This window comes from Artibeus jamaicensis, unplaced genomic scaffold (genome assembly GCF_021234435.1).
Source record: "Artibeus jamaicensis isolate MK-2021 breed Jamaican fruit bat unplaced genomic scaffold, CSHL_Jam_final contig_923, whole genome shotgun sequence".
In the NCBI taxonomy this organism is placed as follows: domain Eukaryota; kingdom Metazoa; phylum Chordata; class Mammalia; order Chiroptera; family Phyllostomidae; genus Artibeus; species Artibeus jamaicensis.
This window is the reverse complement of record NW_026522014.1, coordinates 6,541,513-6,563,108: the sequence shown is the minus strand read 5'-3', so window position 1 is coordinate 6,563,108 and position 21,596 is coordinate 6,541,513. Positions and strand designations below refer to the sequence as shown.

Sequence of the window (21,596 nt, the reverse complement as noted above, 5' to 3'; positions counted from 1 at the left end):
GTCTGTCTCTGCTTTTCCAAACCCAATCTACACTTTCAGGCTCTACAGAATTACCAGATTCCCTGTGATCTTATAGCAACACAGTCCAAAGTGACCTTGCCCACTTCAAAGTGCTTATGGAGCAAATTGCCTAAGATATTACTTGGCACTTCCTTTAGGTGTCCTTGCTAGTTGCTGTTTCATAGACAAACCTCTTATCCCCAACTAGACACCAGGGTCCTTGAGCACAAGCCATCTAGTTGACATTTCTTTGTATTTTCTGCTTTGCATACTTGACTGCCTTACTCTAACACATCCTGCAGAGTTGACCGCTAATGTGTACTGTGAGCATTGGTGGACTGTCTGACTTTCCTGGGAACTAAATTTACTTAAGCTGTTCAGACACAAGGAATTGATATATCTTGTTCAATTTCTTTAAAATTGGTATATCTTGCATACAGTAGTTTATCAGAAGACATGAGGTAGGTGGTACACAGCAGCACTCTTTGTAAGCCCTAAAGCGGAATCTCCCTAAGTATCCATCATCGTAGAATACATAAACTGAGGTATAGTTACAGCAGTGAGAATGAACCACCTGCCACTAAAGTGGCTGAAAACTAAACAAAATTTCATCCTCCCACCCCACCGGGTCTCACGCAGAATAAAGCGCCAGAGTCTCTGCAGAGGCCTGTCGAGCCCTCGGTGCCCATGTCCCCAGCTAGGCCGTCAGCCCCCGCCTCTGCAGGCTCACTGCCTCCTTGCCGTTGCCAGTGCGCAGCCAGCCTGTTTCTGCCTCAGGCCGCCCCTTCCAGTCCGCTGCCCAGGCGGTTCTGTTCCCTGATATACACTGAGCTCCTTCCCGCACCTCCTTCCAAGCTGGCACCCGAGGTTAGCTTCTCAGTGAGGCTTTTCCTGGCCGCTTATTTAAACTGTCTCCGGCTCTGCCACCTCTTCTACTCCAGCACTCCCTGTCCCGTCTCTGCTCTTTTCCTCTCAGAGCTCTTAGCACCTTGTTCTATGTTATACGGTTCATTCTGATTATAATCCCTGAGAAGCTCAAGAAGGTTTTGTCTCTCATGTTCACTGCTGTATCCCAAAATGCCCAGGTCAGTGCCTAGTGCTCAATAAATATTAACTGATTGGATAAAAGCAGACAAGATTTTTGCCTGTGTGGGATTTACATTATAACAGTTATACATGCTGATGAATTCTTTTTTTAGATTAAAAAAGTTATTTATTATTTTGTTTTAGATTTTAATTTATCTTTAGAGGGGAAGGGAAGGAGAGAGGGAGAGAAATATCAATGTATGCTTGCCTCTCATGCATCCCCTGCTGGGACCTGGCCTGCAACCCAGGCATGTGCCCTGACTGGGAATCAAACTGCGATCCTTTGGTTCACAGGCCCGGGCTCAATCCACTGAGCTACACCTGCCAGGGCTTATGCTGATAAATTCTTTATCTAAGTCTAGAGAAGAATTATTTTCTGTGTAAGAAGTAATTTTTTAAAAACACTTTTTATGGAAGTGTAAGATATACACAGGAAGGGGACATCAAAAGTTTAACAGCTTGCTAAATTTTAACCAACTGAAACACCTGTGAGCAGCCAGCACCCGATCAAAAGGCCCTTCGGGTGCTCTTTCAGTCACGAGGAGCATGGGCCTCTGTCCCATCACTGTCCTGACTGCTGACAGCATGGACTGGTTTTCCCTATTTTTGTATTTTAAGTGAAGGTAATCACACGGCATGGACTCTAGTTTCTGGCTTCTTTCACTCGACATTATATGCAGGAGATTGTTGCATGTGGGAGTAAAAAGAGCACATTGTTGCGAAGGAGATATACTCAGACTGATGTCTTAAAAGGGTCACTTTGGTTGCTTTGTTGACAGTGTGCAGCAGAGGGTTCGGTGGCCAGGTTGGGAAGCAGGGAGACCAGCTAGGTCAGAGAGACGGCTGTGATGTGGGTCGGGGTGATGACAATAAAGGGGAGATGAACGGATGGATTTGGGGCAGACTTTCAGGGTGAGGCCAACAGGATCTGCTGATGGAATGGATGTGGGGTACGAGAGCAAGAGTGTTGCCAAGGATGAAGTCGCAGTTCTGGGCCTATGTAGGAAGATCAGTAGTTCAGTTCTGGTCATTCCAGGTGCCTGACATCCAAGTGGAGCTGTTAAGAGGCAGCGGGATCTAATGCGAGTCAGAGCTGGGTGAGAGAGATCTGGCAGAGAAGGTCTTCTTGGTGTGTGTAAAAGGGTAGGGAAGGACGAAAGTGAAGACAAGTCCGGGAACTGACAATTCTTTGAAGACATTATGCTTTAACACAGGAAAAGAGATATGGGCCAGCCGCTTAAAAGGAATGTGGGGTCCACTGAGGTTTCTCTTCATTTTATTTTCTGTTTCTTATGTTGGGAGAAAGGATGGCAGTTCACATACTAATGAGAAGACGGTCAAAGAAAGGAAAAATCAGTGGAGATCTGCAGAGGAGGAGCTGCTCTCATCACAGGCACCGCCTCCACGGAGAGCAGAGGCCCTCGGGGAAGGCTGGAAGTGCGTGAGCACATCCCTGGCCAGGGCGGTCTGAAACCTGGTGTGAGAGTGAAGCACCAGAGGACTTTCTCAGGATTTCGAAGAGAACAAAAGGAACCACACCCTGTTATGACAAAGCTGATTAGGAAGGTCCATTATGCAGTGGACAGCAGCTGCCTAGTGAAACCTAAATGCGACTTTAATAAATAGCACAGGCATCGGTGCCTAATGAAGCCACAGTCCCAGCCTCTGTGAAGGGCTTCACCACGTGCCGGTGTCTCCAGGATTAAGTACGTGCGCCAGGGCTCGGTTACCATGGAGCAGCAGGGCCGAGTGGTTAAGAGCACAGAGTTTAGAGCTCTTGCAAATCCAAGGTCTCCCGCTTATTAATAATAAGCAAACGGCCTTGGACAAGTTCTTTACCTTCTGTTTCCTTGGCTGTATAATGAAGTCAATGATAGTAGCTGTTTCACAGGATTGTTATGAGGATTAAATAATGTTCATGAGTAGAACAGTGCTCAGCATGTATTAAAGTGAGTAAAAACTTTCAGAGTGTCAGCCCCCACTTGGCTTTAGATAAAGACTCGATCTGTTCATCTCTTTGTTTTTGGCATTCACTGGCGGTTCGAATCATGGTAACCTTCCCCTCTCCTGTTAACCCTCTTCATCTCAGGTGCACGTCTCCCCTGGATCTGTTAGTCTGGTCCCAGGCCTGAACTTTCTCCTCCTCCTTCCTTGTGTACAGAATGCTGTCCCATTTCACTAGCCAAATCACCTTCCTTCTTAAACAAAAGCATTCTTGAAATCTCACCTTCTCCCGTAAGGCACTTTGCTTTCTAAACACAAAACTTGTAAGGTTTAACTTTCCTGCAGCAATATTTATTTCTTTGTTCATGCTTTCACTAATCCTCCTCCCTTTCCTTTGCAAATAATTCTTCCAGAACATAATTCCTTGAGGACAAGACTGCTTCGAACTATATCTAGAATAATAAAGGAATTGAGATGTGGTTTCTTATTCAAGTTCTCCCGATAAAACAGCTGTGTGAACAGAAGGAGGTTACTTTATCCACCCGGGCCTCAGGTCTCTCTGCTATAACTTGAGTGATGAGGGACCGATGATGATGATGACAGCAGCAACTATTATATATAGATTACTTACTGTGTGCTAGGGTCCATCTAGCCTCTTTAAATGTATTTGCTCATTTAAGTCTATAGCTCTGTGAGGTGTGTACGGTTATTATTAACCCCGGGCTAAAATCCAGAGGATGCCGGGCACAGAACGGTTCAGGACGGTGGTGCAGGTCCCACAGCGGGTCTGCGGTAAAGCTGTGGTCTCTAATGCTCTGATAAATACATTGTGCGTTCCTTCACATGTCACACATACTTTGGACAGACTGGCTGGCTGGACGAACAAAGCCTTGAAAATTTAGGGAACAGTATTAAAAAATATGACAGTTCCTAATATAGTATTATCCCAGCTTAAATTAGAAGGACAAAAGACTCTAATTATCTTTTACCTTTAAGAAGAAAGGACAGAGTCATTAAAGTGACCGATCATCGACTGAAGGACAGAAAAGCCACTGAAATTTAGCAGATATGTTTCCCTGGGAATGAACCTACCAGGAGCCAGTTAGGGAAACACCATGGACGGTGAGTTGGCCATTGCCTTTGATCATTGTTGAAACGGAGAAAAGGAAGTTTACAGGGGGTGGGGGGCATTACAGTGTCCTTTCTGCCTCTGTATATGTTTGAAAACTTCCCATAATAAAAAGTTTCCAAAAATTAAATTAACTTTAAAAATACCATGTTCAGGGTGTTGAGCCAAATGCCTCCTAGAAGGATCTGAACTCAGAAGTGCTGTGCACACTACTCCAGTGCCTACCTCCTAACAGTTGGCTGGAGTGCTGTGTTACCGTCTCCAAGGAGGCCGCCTGCCCCCTTGGCAGCAGGGTGAGCACCATGATGCAGCTGCTGCTGCCACGCTGAGAGCTGGAGAGGGGAAGTTACAAGGCAGAACAAGAGTAAGTCACAAAGAAAATGTGAGTCAAATTCAGGGACCCCGCACCCAGTCACACTGAGCTCTAAGTCTCTCGCTTGGCAGCCAGCGGATGCAGAGGTGAGGGCTGAGGGCCGAATGGTGGCTGGGCTCCCCTGTCTCTCTCTCTTAGACATAAAGTCTTTCTAGTTTTCTCATTTGTATAATAAAATGGGTCTTTAAAAGGAAGAATAAGTAAGTATGTTAACCACAAAAGAACAGGAAGAAAAGAATCAATTAACCTTATGGTTAATAGCCAGATTTTTAAAATGTACTTCAAATATCATGTTCATAAAACATGTTCATTATTTTTGTGATTTAGAAATATGTGATCCTGTTCACAGAAATGTTGCTATGATATTGTTCCTGAGTGTTCGTTCCTTCATATAATCTAGCTTTAATACTTCCTTTGCAAATGAGCATTTACCCTTACATAGCTTAAATATGAGTATTCCGTGTCAGAATGGCTCTTCTTTAATTGTCAGAAGAAAACAAATTTCCTTATCAATATCATTACAACAAACAAAGTTTATAATTAATTAGCTGTTTTCATGTGTGTTTAAAAGTTATTTCTTCTTTATCAGTTAATCTGTCAAAAAATGGACTGGCCAAGTTTATCTTGTGTTGCTCACATTCTATTATCTGTTTCGGGGAACTCAAAGGGGTTTATGGACACTATTCTTCCATTCTCGCAGAAGGGCTGTAAAGGTTCATGAGGTTTAATCTGGAACATCTTCTCAGAGCTTAGGAAAAACACTCCAAGAATACAGGGCACGTAGCACTTTTTAGTAAAGACTTAGAAAAACGACGTCACTCCCTGGAGCAGCAGCAGGTTAGTGGCATCCTGTGAACCTCATTCTGGGTGTTCGAAAGCAAGGAAATGCCGTTTTAAGGACAGACAGCTTCAGTTTTCCCGGCACAAAAGCCCCAGTAACCACCATGAAATCTGAGAAGGGGAGCCAACACTGCAAACCCACTAACAATTTGGAGACCTCATCTACTCGGCCATACCCCACTAATGTATGAGCGTTTTATTAATATGAACATCACCTATATTTGACATTTTTTACAACCTCCTGCTTTCCCCCCCCTGCAATCCATGCCTCGGATAAGAGATAAAAATATTTCTCTGAGATATTATATTTTATCAGAGATAAAATAGTGTCCTATAAAAGCAAAATATTGAAGCATTAAAAATAAGAAACCAGCCCTAACCAAAACAGTAATAGAATCTATTAAAAGAACAAGAAACCAGGTATAAAACACCCATCTAACACATTCAATTTACATGCAAAGAAGGTAGCTAAACCAAGCACATTTCCAGGAAACAAGTTATAGTAAGAAGAGGTAATATCAAGCTCTGGCTGTCTATGCCTTTAAATTCTAATGTCTATAAATAAAAGACATGTTCCTTTGAACAACAGCCTGAACGGGCAACACTGTCACTTTATCTCCCCAGATAACTATCCATTCTATTCTGGCTTCTGCTGGTATCTGCTTGCATTACATCAGCTTCTCAGTGGGGGAGGGTTGGGGGCAAATCTGAGTCAGAAGCATCAGGGGACAAGAGGAAGCAGTGATACAAGTAATGGCACAATTAAAGCAGCGCTCAGGCTTCTTTTCTCTAAGAAGCTGGTCACTAATAAATGTCTGAGAAAAGCCACAGGACGGGTCTGTCACACCTGCCTAAGTCCCGAGCAATAGACTCCTTTCACTGGTGAGAAATTACGTTGCAAGGTAGAGACTCTGATTTTTCTGCAATTCCCCACTACCAAGAACAGTCGTATCTACACATAACAAGTGCTCACTACATATTTTTGAAGGGCACTGAGTCTCTTCCCTTTGTTTTGCAGATATTCTAGGTACCCCAGATTTGCTTCGTAAATTGAGGGGTTAGGCCAAAGAATCAAACAAACAAACAAAAAAAGCCTGGGACACTTTACCACTGATGCAGATAAATTAGGTAGCAGAAAGCTGAATTCACTGACAAGACACAGGTTCCCCGTGACCTGGGCTCCCAGCAGCAGGAAGCAGCGCCTCTGAGTAGCCAACGAAGAGGCTAGGTCAGTGAGGAGAGAGTTAACTTTCTGATCTCTGGCATCATTTCACTTTAAATTTTGGCTCATGATTTTTTTTCAATATTTGTTCCCTTTACTCTTCTTTTTCCCTCAGTATTTCCACCTCCTTGTGCTGCCTGCTTCTCCCGTCTTTCTTAAAAAAGAAAAAAAAATAGCTCTCCTGACTTCCTTTTTTCAGAACTCCAGCTGAATGCATGCAAGTGAAGAAGGGGAAGTAAGCCGGCTGTCGCTTACTTCTGTAATCTGTTCTGTGCTTTCTTGGAAAAGCGGCTTGACTGAGCCGGAAAATCTGTACCCGCCAGCTAGCGTGGGGGAGCAGAGGAAAGAGAAAAGAGGCATTTTAGGAAAGGGACCAGCGAGAAGCAGTGTCTTCAATGTGATCCTGTTTATGCTGCTTTTGAAAATACAAAAGGCTATTTCAGTGATTAAAAAAAATTTCATTAGTTTGTAAGAACTGGTGATCTCTAACCTTAAGCTGACCAGAAATCTTATATTTTCCCAGTATGCCTTCCCCCATTCTTTTTAAAAAAGATTTTATTTTTCTTTAGAGAAAGAGGGAGGGAGAAAGAGGGGGAGAAACATCGATGTGTGAGATACACATCGATCAGCTACCTCTTGCAAGGCCCCAACTGGGGACCCAACCCACAACCCCGGCATGTGCCCTGACTGGGAACCGATAGGGTGACTTTTTGGTTCGCAAGCCAGCACTGAATCCACTGAGCCATGCGAGCCAGGGCCCCTTTCCCCACTCTTTAGAGAGCATATTTCACCCTTTCTGTTCTTAGCCCTACATGACCACCTTCTGGTCTCTGTCAGGTGGGCTAGACTCCTACTTAACAGAGAAAATAGGAATCATTAGGTAAGGATCTCCTCAACTCCAAAAATTTACTTGCATTTGTACCAATCTGTGCTTCCCTCCTGCCCTCCTCCTACCCACAGCTAATCCCTCACCTTGGTGCTCCAAGTCCATCCCATCCCCACTCTTCAAGGACACGGCTGCATCAATTTGAAGGCATCTCCTAACTGCTAATCTTTCGTATGGTCACGTCACTAGTTACAGATGCCCCTCCTGGAGCCTGTACCGCCCCTGCCATTGCACCCATGGACCACTGCACTGTCTCTGCCTCGTCTTCACAGCCAGATGCAGACCCTGTGGACACTACCCACTGTGCTCTCCACCCACTGCAGCCTCCCTTCCCTCTCTGCCCCCCTCTCCTAACCCTGCTTTCTCCAAGTTTGCTAATAATCACTTCTTGCTAAACTCAGAGGTTTTGAAGTGCAAATCTGAATTTTCTTTTTGGGCTTCCTTGGCATTTCTTAGTTTTGCCTTCTGTCTATTCTTTTGCCTATTTTGGAGGTGATGGTATTCTCCAGGGCCTCATTTCTGTTCCTTTATTCTTCTTGCTCTCAACCCCCTTGCCTGGATGAGCTCACCCGTATCCATGGTGCCCACTGTCCTCCCTACCTCTCCCCTCCCCAGAAGTCAGTCTGTAGATAAGTGTATGTGTGCACACGTGCACACATGCACACCCCAATATCCAACCCAGATTTCTATCTACAGTTTGTAACCCATGTGTTAAACTACCACACATGTTCTTTTGGATATTACATAGGAATCTTAAACTCAACATGTTCTCATCTCCTTCCCAGTACCACCCCTAATGTAATGAGTGAGTGGACTTCTAATATTTTCTGTCTTGGTGAAGGACACCAACGTGGTTGTCCAACACATGGACCTGAACTGTCTTTGATTTTTCTGTCCCTGGTGTCACTTCCTCCATACACTCCATCCAGCAAATGACCGAGTCCTACAGATTGTGATGTTTTTAATATCGCCGCAAGTTTCCCCTGTTCTTTTTGGGTCCACTGTCATTGTCAGCCACTGTAGTCTTCTGCCTTGAATGTCACAAGAGTCTCCTGCATATGGCCCTGCTCCCCCTACACTATATTCTCCCTGGTGGTACCTAAAATACATGCTCTTCCTTGCTTAAAACTCTTCAATGCCTTTGGAGAAAAGAACAGACTCCTTATCATAGTATAAGAGGTATGATCTGGCCTTGCTTACCCCTCCAGTTTCTTTTATTACCATTTCCTAAACTCTTTACTCCATCCATACCAAGCTGTTTGCTATTTGATATCCAAATATGGCAGGCTCTCTCTTTAGCTCTGAGCCTTGGCTCATTCAGGTACATTTGCCTAAATTAGGACATCTTTCTCTCTTCTACTCCCTTCATTTTGCCCATTTCAACTTGCCCTTTAGGATGTATATCAAAATTCTTTAATAAAGCTTTCCCCAAGTAACTCCTCAAACCTAGGCCAAGTGCCTCTCCCTGTGTTCCCTTAACAGACCATGCATACCTCTCCCCCCACATACATCACACGGGGTAGAATTCTCTGCCCCTCATGAAACTGTGGGCAGCAGAAAGCCATGGACAAGAGCTTTCCTCTCTATTCCCTTCGCAATCACAGCCATGCATGGCTCATCACAGGTGATCAACATGTGGTTATTGAATGACTAAATACATTTCTTTCTAAACTTTACATTCAAACTAGCTTATTCAAAATAAGTTAGGTATCATTATGTTTATCCTGGATTTATGCATCTGTTTGTTTTTTTCTGACAAGATTTTTCCAACTGTTTTTCACCAACATGGTCGATTGTAGATGGTATTAAACACAGAACTAAACCCCAGTATTGTACGCCTATTTCCTAATGAGTGAGACAGACTGTGCTTGACTTATCAAACAAACACCTTCGCAAATATGCCTCCAGAAGTGAGGTCCTGCTACAACAAAGATGATACTGCTCGGGCAACATTTTTCTGTGGGTCCACCTGGCACTGTGGGAGGGGAAGGGTAAACCTTATGTACTGTAAATTTCCGTCATCATCTGTCTTAGTCCATTTGAGCTACTATAAAAAACAAAACAAAACCATAGACCGGGTGGCTTATAAACAACAAAAATTTCTCAGTTCTGGAGCCTGGGAGGTTCAACATCAAGGTTCCAGCAGGTTCAGCGTCTGGTGAGGGCCTGCTTTCTGGTTCATTGACTGCTCCGTTTTGCTCCTAACGCCACACAGCAGAAGGGGCCAGGGATCTCTCTGGGGCCTCTTTTATAACAGCACTAACCCTGCCTACGAGAACTCTACCCTGGTGGCCTAACCACTTCCCAAAAGCCCCACCTCCAAATACCCTCACTCTGGGGATGTTTCAACATAAAAATCTGGGTGTGGGGGCACATCCAGTCGATAGTATCCACCTGCCTTCGACAGCCCCCCAAACCTACCCCAGGAACCAGTACAGTCTGGAGGAGCTGCAGTGTAGCCCACGTTTGGGGGCAGGTGTATGGGGACAGGACGGCAATGGGGCAGCAGGACTGGGTGAGCACTGCAAGGGGAGAAGGAGGGCAGGAGAGGGAATGGTTCCATTTCTGATCACCTCTGTTAAAGAGAAAGGCCTCTTTCTTAATTCTCTGGTGTCCATAGAGGGATTCTTCTCTGAGCACAATGGCCTTCTGCCCCAGCCCCTATCCCTCCAGAAGGAGGCAGACTGAGTTACCTGGCTGGTGGGTGACCACCATTGGCCCGGCGAGCCATTGGCCCGCCGTTCTAGAGGGGGGAAGCTAAACACCCGAAGGCCTGAGGCCTGGGGAGGGTTTCTTTCTTTCTCTCTACTTGGACCAGGGGAGACAAAGTACTTACGGTGGCTGCTGTGTGCACTGAAACCTCCCTCACAAGTAGACACGTGTTACTGGAGCTGCGGAAGTCCATTCTAGCTTCTGCACTCCTCCAACCTGGGTGTATCCGCCAAAAGCAAGCCCTCTTGTTTCTCTGTCTGCTGGCTCTTTGGTCTTATTTCTCCATGGGCCCAGCAGGCAGGTGAGAAAAAGGGATGCCCTTTATTAGGACATTAAGGCCCCATCAATGTCTACTTCCCAAAGCAACTCCACTTGTATCAAAACAGCAAGATATTAACCACACCAGCCAAACAACCCACAAACAAAAAAAGACAACGTCATGCAGATGTTAAATGATCTGGAAATTTAAAAAATATAACAAACTAATGGTTTACATGCCATATAATACTCTATAAAACAACTTACTGGTATGGTTTTATCTATTTCGTAATTCAGTGAAACCTGTGGGATCAGCAAAGTTCCAATCAGAATCTTGGAAAAAATGACAACTAACCTTTGTTTAGTGCTTTACACAGTTTTCGAAGTAGTTTCGCATGCATTATTTCTCTCGAGCCTCACAACCCACTAAATTTGATAGGGAAGCTATTGTTTCTATTCTCATCTTCTGAGGCTCAAAGTTTGGTGACTATGTAAGGTCACACCGCTACTAATTGGCAATTGGCAGAGACCTGCACTCTGAGTGCCTCATTTACAGTCCCAATGCCTTCCCTCTGATGTAAAGACTGCCATCGAGGTAAATAGTTCTAAAGCTTACATGTCTGGTGGTGGTTATTTTTTAAGGGCTTAAGTTTAGCAATTTCTCTATGGATGTGTTATCTGGGGTAGAAGATGAAGGTCCAAAAAATACAGACTGTGCTGCCATAGAAACTGAGTTTAAAGAAACAGTTCAACTAAGCATCTTATTACTGGGTTAAATCTACCAAGCTGGATACAATATACAATAGCTTAGAACACTGTAGCATCTGATCACAGCCAGGGTTATACAATGGCTTAAGCTTCTGTGCATGAATTCTTCAAGCTTATTATGTACACCAGAGGTCTGATGAATCTGATATCCCTCATTAGTCACACTGGATTCTACTTAACTTCCCATTTACGTAGTTTTATTTATTTTAAATATCTATTCAACCTTTTCAGAATGCAGTGCAACAAGATCGTACATTTTCCAGATAATTCAAAGGAAAACAATGAAAAATGATCTTGCACATCTACTCAGCACACTGAATATTAATTTCACTCAAATAATTAATTTTCATTTTATAAAACAATACGGGACTTCAACCAGCTGCACGTACAATAAGAAAGGAAAGGGAATACTTTCTATTTATATTCATTTGTTTTTATATAATTTGATAAATATCACTTTTATGATATTGAATGAACAGAAATAAATAGCATAGGATATTGTAGGAAATACTAAAAGAAAGTAAGTTAAAAAGTATTAAGTGATAGCTACCTGCTGGGATTTTTGGCATGTGCTATGGTAGAATGTACATTTGACAAATTCATTACCCAAATATAATATTTAAGAACAAGCATTTTGATATTATAAAAAATATGTCATATAAGGTGTTTGAAGACAGAAAGCTAATCTGTTTGCTGCTCTTAATTTATACTGAAAAGCTTATATTTTGTCACTGTTTCTACCATTATTGAAAAACATAAATATGTAATTTTTAGTATATACCTGAATTTTTGTGTCCATAGCCTGAAATAAAAGACAATTGTCAGTAGGATTTCACATTCACCCTGCATATAAATATCTTTCTAATCTAAGGAAACAAACGGTTCTTTCAGAAAAGCCTTATTTTCCTTGTAATTCGAACTTAATGTGTGGAATAGTCCACACACTTGAAAATACTACAGTTGGTGAATGCACAACGGTGCGTTTTCATGTACAAACGAAGTGAAAGGAAATGCATCATACCTAATTATGAAGGGAGGCTAATCAAATTCCACTCAGAGGACACCTGAGTAACAGTGTTACCCACACTGGCAGCACCTAACCCCGAACTCCACTAGAAAAACGGGGTTTGGCAAACTGAAGAGGTGAGCAGAAAGCTGTGTCACTTGACCTTGGCTCTCATTTGCAAAAAGGTTGTATTTCAAAATAGAAGATGGGGTTGGAAAAGTAAATACAGCTGTGTTTTCTCCACCCCACGAAGGGGCCCCTTCGGAATGCAGGAGTCCGAGTCCCTTCTCGGGCACACTCAGAGTCCACGGAGAGCCCTATCATTCATTTATGGCTGACTCAGGGCGACTTTTTACTGTGGTATAATGTGTACAATGTAGCATTTATCGTCTCAACCACGTGTAAGTGTATAATTCACTGGCACTGAACGCACCACTGTGCAACTACTACCACTACCCACCTCTAGAATTTTTCATTGTCCCAAACGGAAACTTTGTACCCACTGAACAACTCCGTCTATTGTACCACCTATTAACCTCTGTGCATTACACTTTCTATCAATTTGCCTGTTTGAGGTACCTCATATAGGTGAGATCATAAGTGTTTTTTTAGTGTCTGGCTTATTTCACTTAGCATATTTTTAGGGACCATGTATGTTGTATCACATATCAGAATTCCATTACTTTTTAAAGGCTGAGTAATATTCTTTATATGCACATACCATATTTTGTTTTTCCATTAATTTGTGGATAGACCTTTGGGTTGTTTCCACCTTTTGGCTATTGTAGGATAATAGTTTTAAGCTAGAGTAAAATCAACTTAGTAGAAAATCTAGGAAATAATTCTAAAAGAACTGTCAGGATTCAGTGAAGACAGTAATTTAGAATATTTAAGTACGTGGAAGAAAGTTAGCAACAACCTAAAGTGAGAGAAATAAACTAGTACCTGCTTATTTTGAATTATAAATTTATTTAGTATAATAAGTTTACATTTTTATAATACATACTTTCTCTTTAAAAACCACAATTAAAGTAGGACTTGCCAACCTAATATTTTATGAATTAAAATCTGAGTATAATTGAGGGTACTTCAACCCTGTTTAAAACGGCTCCATAATCTCTAAGAGCTTCCACCCACACTGGCCTCCATGCTGTGATGCTTGTTATTATCAGGGTACAAGCTGTCATTGCCTGCTCTTGTGGAAAGTCTACCCCCAAAATAGAGTGTGAATAATGCTGCCAAATGATTAAAAATGAAAAGCAACAATCATGTCCAAAAATATCATGAGGAAAAATTTAAATTCACATAGCTTAATAAATTTTAAACATTTAATTAAAAAATTTTAAATGCCTCAGCAGAGTAATAAACTATGTGACTTTGAAATTTCTCAGAAAAAAATGTAGTGTGGCTGAAAAATGCTTTCAGATCAACAATTAGAAGTGTTGATTAATGTATAATCAATTCTTAGGATCACCGTTTTCCAGGATTCCTGAATTCTTAGGAAGAAAGGTAATTACCAGAATATATACGGTTGCACATCAGACTGAAAGTTAATCTGGAAGACTTAATAGAAGGGGCACTAGACACAGGTCCCCGTGACCCCTGCCTCCACCTCAACCATGTGACATGACGCCAATCAGTGAACCTTCCTGTGTCTCAGTGAATTCCTCTGAAATGTGAGCTAACTGGACCAGCTAATTCAGCTCTGAAGTGCTACGGTTCCAAGTAGACTTTGACCCCAAGTCTTCTGCACTAGTAAAAATTCTCCAGGAAATAGCACTGAAATCAATATAAATGTAACTACGGAAAGGAAGTAACAGCTGATGAACACACATATTGAGAAGAAACTCCTAACTCGGAAGGGTAGTCCCGGGTTTGGAAAAGGCCTGCTATCATGGAAGGATACCTAAGTGTACACTGCTCTTGATTAGGAGAAGAAACAAATACTTAGAAGCCAAGTAAGGAAAATACAGGCAGGTGCCAACCTTCCAACGAGCTATGGCCTAAAAATCACCATTATAATTATTAAGGTCTCGTAATCTATTTTCTCAGACTAAAGAGTCTGCAATGGAGATGAAATCCTATATATTTGCATATATGGGTGTAATAAATTATAATTAGTATAATCAGAATAATAATCAATTAGATTAAACACATTAAAATTATATTGAATATCAGCACTTGAAAAAAACAAGCGCTGTTGTAGGAGCTGAATTTTGGTCCAGAAGATCAAAGGTACTTCAGAGCACTTTTAAGATTACTGGCTGAGGTCTGTAATGGTGTTATTTTCATTAGAAATACCTAGGAAACTTAGTTGTGTTCTTCAAGATTTGTTTGTTTATTGCCATAAAGAGCAAGGTGACAAAGCAGAATTTTCCTGAGGTTGGTGGCAGAATCTGGTGAGGAGATGTGTGTGGGGGGCAGATTCACTGCAGATAGCCATGAGTGGTTGTCAGTGGACGTGTGAGCATATAATGCACCTCCCAAATGACAGAAGCAAAACGGATGTGCAGGGACAGCCTCCCACGGTTCCTTTTTGGTCCCTCAGGTGACTTCACCGTGGGTCACTTTGGCTTTCACGATGGCACACCAGGGGACAGGGAGGCCTCACAAACGGTGGGAGGGAGAAGTAGTGGTGGGTAACTCTGTGGGACCCAGCCATCTGCGTGGTGCTTCCTGGTAATCGGAATGCTGGTTTTCGAAGGTCTGGGATTCAAAAGAGTTTCTAGGTAGTGGGTTCTCAGATTTTCCTTTAGCCTTCTGGAAACAATTGCTATGGCTTCACCTGCCCAAGTGGCCTAAAACTGAGCAGCTGTAATTTCCAAAATTGTTCTTACATATATAGAATCTGCACTCAGAGTCCGACAGAGCTTGTTTTCCCTTCCGTGCCGTCTTTGCAGGTGAGCTGACATTAGGAATTCTCTGAAGAAACTAAATTATGGTCCACTCATGAGGGTGGAAATAAAACTTCCTTTTGAGTCAGATGTAAAGGTGTAATGCTTACCTCGTTCTACCACCACAGGTGTCCGTTCACATTTAATGATCACTGACTACCCGTCACTGTTCTGAGCTCCTTACCTAGGTCAGGGGTGTCAGACTCATTTTCACCGGGGGCCACATCAGCCTCGCGGTTGCCTTCAAAGGGCCGAATGTCATTTTAAGACTGTATAAACGTAACTGCTCCTTAACAGTTAAGCAAGAGCTCGGCACTGCCGCTGGGTAGATACAAGGTACCGCGCTGGATAAAAAAAGGTGGAGGGAGGACCCGCGGGCCTTGTGTGTGCCACCTGTGGCCTGTGTCATCTCATTTACTTGTCCCTTTATGATGAAGGCGCCATTTTCCTCTCCATGTAACAGATGGGTAGTACTGAAACAGAGAGAATTTTGTCTAACTCTGGAACCCTACGCTTACTCACTATTCTGTGTTGCCTCCCAAATCCAGCACAGTCTAAGGAAATTTCACTTCATGCCTTTTAAAATGCAATGCAATTGTTTCCAAAAAGTAAAAGGTATTTTCTCCTTCAGAAAGAATTGTAGAATACTTTAATGATCATACTTTGTCTCTCAAAACAACAGAAATAAACAAAAACACATGGGATGTGGAAGACACCAAATTCTGGGGGGAAAAGAAAGTGGAAATAAACATTGGGTGTAATGTTGCCATTTTCATATCCATGGATATGCTAATTCTATGTGGATCTTAGAAGCCCTGAAATTACAGACTGTTGAGACTATTTTAATCCCTAAAAGCACTGTTGTGATCCTGAATATTTTTAAAGTAACCATTTTACCTTAACCAAATATATCCTAGTTATGCTAAGTGACATACGCCAGGTGGTGAAAGACAAATACCATATGATCTCACCTATAAGTGGAACCTAATCAGCAAAACAAACAAGTGAGCAAAACAGAACCAGAGACACGGAAATAAGGAATGAATTGACAGTGACCAGAGGGAGGGGAGGGTCAAGTCAAGGAACACGTACAAAGGATCAATGGACGAGGACCACAGGGCAGGGGACAGGATTGGGTGTGGAAGGCGGGGGTTGGGCAGGGCAGGCGAGAATAATGGGAAGTGGGGATGGGGACAACTACAATTAAACAACAACGAAAAGGGGAAAATTATTCACCCAAGGTCACAGAGGAAAAAAACAAGGAGTATATTCTAGTTAAATTTAAAGAGCTTCAAGTAACCAGTTACTTTCCTTTATTTATTAAGCTGACTGAGAGGAGCCCTCCGTGACCAGCTGTCTGGTGACAGGGCCCGACTGCAATGAGCTGCCCACAGGTCTAGTCCATGGCCCTGGGGGAACAGTGGCAAGAAGGTGCCAAGTGGCTGAGACTTGGGCTGCAATCTGCTTTTAGAGAACAGAAAGTATACCTTTAACAGGCTCAAACACATGATCTGGGCCCGTTTAACATGATTCTTGAACCAGCTATTCTAAGAGATTGTATCGCAGGCAAGAGAGAATGAGAACATTTCCGGGACTCAAATATAGTCGCAGACTTCTGGGTGGACCCTTAAATGTGAGAAAGGGGAAGTACATCATCACCACTTATGTCCAAAGTGGCACAATTAAAAGTTGTGCTTTCATGCTCAAAGTGTACAGTTGTTTTAACAAGGACTAGAGTGTTTTTACTTCCTAACTTGTTTAATTGCTTTGAACTAAAACCTAAACAAAAATTGGTTAAAGTGATGTAGTTCAAAATAGAAATTTCACAAATACTTCAAAAGATAAAAATATCTGGATCATCAACTAGAAAGAGAAAATTACAAGTTTAAAAATTCTGAGTAGGTGATCACTGAGAGGAAGACACAAAAATATTTTCACTTGCTCAAAAATTTACCTAACTGATGCTGTGCCTTCATTTTTCTTTTTCACGACCCATAAAGTTCATTTGTTTTTGAAAAGACAGTATGTGTAAAGCATATGCTTTTTCATGGCATAAGTTTTATACTGTCCTTTAGTATGGTTTATATGAGTTTAGGACAAATAAATTTTTGTAATCACATAAAAATAAAAACTATCACATCAATAAAATAAAAAATAAACCACATGATCATCTCACAATAGGCTCAGGAAAAAAATTAAGAACCAATACCCTGTCATGATAAAAATACTCAAGAAATTAGGAATTGAAGGGAACGTCTTCAACCTGGTAAAAGACATCTACAGAAAACCCAAGCTAACAAGATACTTAATAGTGAAAGACTAGGTGCTTCCCCTAAGATTAGGGGCTGGATAAGGATGCCCACTCCTGCCACTTCTGGTCAACTTGTTACTAGAGGCTCTAGCCAGAGCAATAGCATCCAGATTGGAAACGAAGAAGTAAAACCATCTCTGCACAGACGATATGATTTTGTATACAGAAAAATCTAAGAAATTCACTAAATATGATTATAACCAGTAAGTTCAGCAAGGCCACAGGATACAAGATCCACATACAAAAGACCTGTTGTATTCCTATATATCTTTGCAGTAAGCAACCCAGAAATAAAATTAAGAAACAATTCCATGTACAATAGCACGAAAAATAATAAAGTATTTAGGAATAAATTTAACATAAGATGTTTAAAGCTTATACTCTGAAAACGACAAAACATAATCAAATTTAAAGAAAATCTAAATAAAATAACACCCTATGTTCACGAATCAGAAGACAATAGCATTAAGATGGTAGTATTCTTATCTATGAAATCAATACTTATCAGAATCCCTAACTATGTCATATTGGAAAAGGTATGTTTGTTTCTACACCTTGTTACTTAATCCTCACATGAGTCAGTTTCCCCGTCTATAATATGGGAATAACTGGACCTACTCAGTAAGATGCGGAGATGAACGAGAGAAAACACTAGTAAAGCGCCTTACTTCAGTTTCCAGAACACAGTAAGTTCTCAGTAAGTGAGAATTTACAGTTTCCTTGATGACTATAATGAAATTTGAAAATGTCAGTTACATCTACCACATTCAGTACTGCCCTAAATTCCTGCACGAGGAACATACCTTATTCTAAGAAACCCGACTAGTATAAAAATCGAATCATAACTTAAATAACAGGCAGGCTAATAAGCTTGTAAGAATTTGGCACACGGACTTTTTCAAAGAACAAGAGGAATTATTTTATTTCCTTGCAAATTGAGAAAGTAGTTTAAATATAAAGCTGGCAGTAAAATAGGACAAAATTGCCAGAGTATACATAGATTTTTTAAAAACTTTCCTTCAGAAATACTGATAATTTACCTAATAATTCAAAAAGTAGACTTGACTCTCTAGTTGTCTTTTCCATTAAGTTTGATGACTATATAACAAAAGAGCCAATTACAACTTTTATAATGATTTCCTGGCTTCCAAACCCAAGAGGTTCGGATGAAAGCGCATTCCACTCAAGATCCCACAGATTTCTCCCTTTCCCTTTAACAATGCCCAGAGAAGTAACTTTTTCTGACCAGCATTTCCATGACAATGAGCTTCATTCAACATACCCTTCACTGTCATTTTTGAGACCATCGAAGTGTCATTTGGCGCCCCCTTCCCTGGTGGAGTACTACACTTGTTACTGAGCATAACGTTATCCAAACTGTGAACACTGCAGACACCAAACCAACTGTTGATGTAGGAACTGGAGACTTCCTGCAGTGAAACCACACATTTGTGTAACTTCAGTTCAATTACCAAATCCACTGGAATGCATTAAAAGTCGCTAAAATGCGACCCCTTTTGGAAACCTTAGTTGCACATCATTTTATTTTGAGATGGCAAACTGAAACAAACATTGACCATGAGGTATAATTTAATGCATTTTAGTAGCATAACAGATTCTGTTAAATTCAGTTGAAGTTACCGTGGAAAAATAAATGGCACAGAGACTAGTCAGGTTGCAAGAGGCTTCAATAATTTAGTAAATTAATAATAATATGAATAAATGTTAAAATTATTTTTAAAATGATATGCCCAATATACCATTGGTTCAAAAGAGTTTTCAGTGGTATTTGAAACTTTCAAGAATCCCTTTTCTCATTTAGTAGTAAGTTTAAAAATTCCTCATTGGCTTGATTCATACTGGCTCGAAGAAAATGATTCTCAACTGAAAACATTTTAAGAATTTTATAACCACATGTAAAGGAACTAAATGGCTTTAAGAGGTTTGGCCAAATGGGTATAAATAATGACCTTCACTTTTGCGTCCTGATTATAAAAATGGCTAAGGAAGTATAACACAGAGGGAAGAAATGAATTAAGAATCAGGAGGTCAACGGCCTTCACCTATTCAGAAAGTCTCTGAGTCCCTGCGGCGTGTCTGGCACAGTGCCTGGCACCAGGCAGACTGGGGAACGATCAGCCCCGGTGCTGCTGTGGCGAGGACTGCAGTCCAGGGGGGACACGGGGCAAAGCCGGAGAACAGCTGCAGGGGCGCTGCAGGGAAGGGACGGCGGGTGGGGAGAGGGGACGGGACGTGCAGTGGGCACAAAGGGGATGAGATGATGAGTTCTGACTGAGCATATGATCGAATATATTTTCAAGTGACAAACCTTTAAAGTAAAATGCCACTTAATTGCCATATTTAAATGGTAAAATATTTGAAATCTGGGAGCAATTATTGTTGAAAATTGTTTCAATAATCTACTTCTGAAAACTTCAGTTTTAAAATTTCATTCACTGTTATAACAGTATCTGGTATAATTATGAAAGCATAAAAAATTATCAAAATTTCACCATGACTTTGAAAAGCCAATTAAAAAAGGAAACTACTTTTTGAATAAGTTTTTTTTTAAGAACAGATAAATAAGTAGTGATCAGTGAGATGGAGGGAATTGGCATGTCTAGGGTCTTTTAAAAATTGAGATATAATTGTGTAGCAATACATATTAGTTGCAGGTACACAACAGAATAAGTCAATATTGGTAGATACTGCAAAATGATCACCACAGTGTGTAATGATCCACACTGTGTGTTTTAAGATCAACTCTCTTTGCAACTTTCTAATATGCAATGCAGCATTAGGAACTGTAGTCACCACAGCCACTGACCTGCATGTTACATCCCCAGGACTCTCATATTTTAGAATGGGAATTTTGTGCCTTTTGACCACCTTCAACCATTTGCCCCACTCTGGCAACCTCCAATCTCTTTCCTGTATCTATGAGTTTGGTTTTGGGGTTGTTTTGTTTTTGCTTTCTTTTACCCATGTATAAGTGAGATCACACAATATTTGTCTTCCTGTCTGACTGATTTCACTTGGCACAATGTCCTCGAGATACACACATACCACACACATTTTATTTACCCACTCATACACTGATGGGCACTTGGGGTGCTTCCATGTCTTGGCTATTGTAAGTAATGCGATTTTGAACATGGCTGTGCAGATATCTCTTTGAGTTAGTGTTTTCATTTCCTTTGAATAAATATCCAAAGTGGAATTGCTGGACCATGTGGTAGTTCTGTTTTTAATTTTTGAGGAACCTCCATAGTGTTTTCCATAGTGGCTATAGCAATTTACATTCCTACCAGTAGTGCACTATTTTTTCCATGTTTTCATTAACACTTGTTATCTTTTGTCTTTTTGATAATAGCCATTCTAACAGGTGTGAGGTGATACACGATTGAGGTTTTGATTTGCATTTCATTGATCATTTGTGATGCTGAGTACCATTTCATATACCTGTTGCCCATCTGTATGTCTTCTTTGGGAAAAATGTCGATTCAGACATTCTGCCCATTTTTAAATTGAATTGTTATTTTGCTGCTGAGTTGTGAGTTGTTTATGTATTCTTAGACGTTAATCTGTCAGATACATGGTTTGCAAATATTGTTACCACTCCATAGGTTGCCTTTTCATTTTGTTGATGGTTTTCTTTGCTGTGCAGAAGCTTTTCAGTTTAATGTAGTCCCATTTGTTTATTTTTGCGTTTGGTGTCAAATCCAAAACCACTGCCAAGGCCTATGTTTTCATTCAGGAGTTTTATGATCAAGTCTTTGATCCATTCAGAGTTAACTTTTGTGTATGGTGTCAGACAGTGGTCCAACTTTCCCAGCACCATTTATTAAAGAGACTATTCTTTCTCCATCGTACATTCTTGGCTCCTCTGTCATAAATGTATTAATCATACATGTGGGCTTATTTCTGGGCTTTGTATTCTGCTCCAGTGATCTAATTGTCTTGTTTTTGAGCCAATACCCAATGTTTTGACTACTACAGCTTTGTAAAATATAGTTTGAAATAGAGGACATGACGCCTCTAGCTTTATTGTTCCTTGTCTTGATTGCTTTGGCTATTCAAGGTCTTTTGTGGTTCCACACAAATGTTAGGATTGGCTGTTCTATTTCTGTGAAAAGTGACACTGGAGTTTTGGTAGGGGTTGCACTG

The 21,596-nt window shown here is 41.2% G+C and overlaps 1 protein-coding gene across 3 annotated transcripts in view; it reads right to left on the bottom strand.

Moving 5' to 3' along the window:
- The window catches only part of UMAD1 (UBAP1-MVB12-associated (UMA) domain containing 1), a 197,943-nt gene that overhangs the window by 2,390 nt on the left and 173,957 nt on the right, over positions 1-21,596 (bottom strand). For 2 of the 3 annotated variants that reach the window (XM_053655078.1, XM_053655077.1), the window contains one exon: positions 12,000-12,020. The exons of the other annotated variant lie outside the window; for it this stretch is intronic. In XM_053655078.1, the coding sequence (XP_053511053.1) occupies positions 12,000-12,020 (21 nt within the window). The remainder of the gene's footprint in view (positions 1-11,999; positions 12,021-21,596) is intronic. 3 annotated transcript variants of the gene reach the window in all.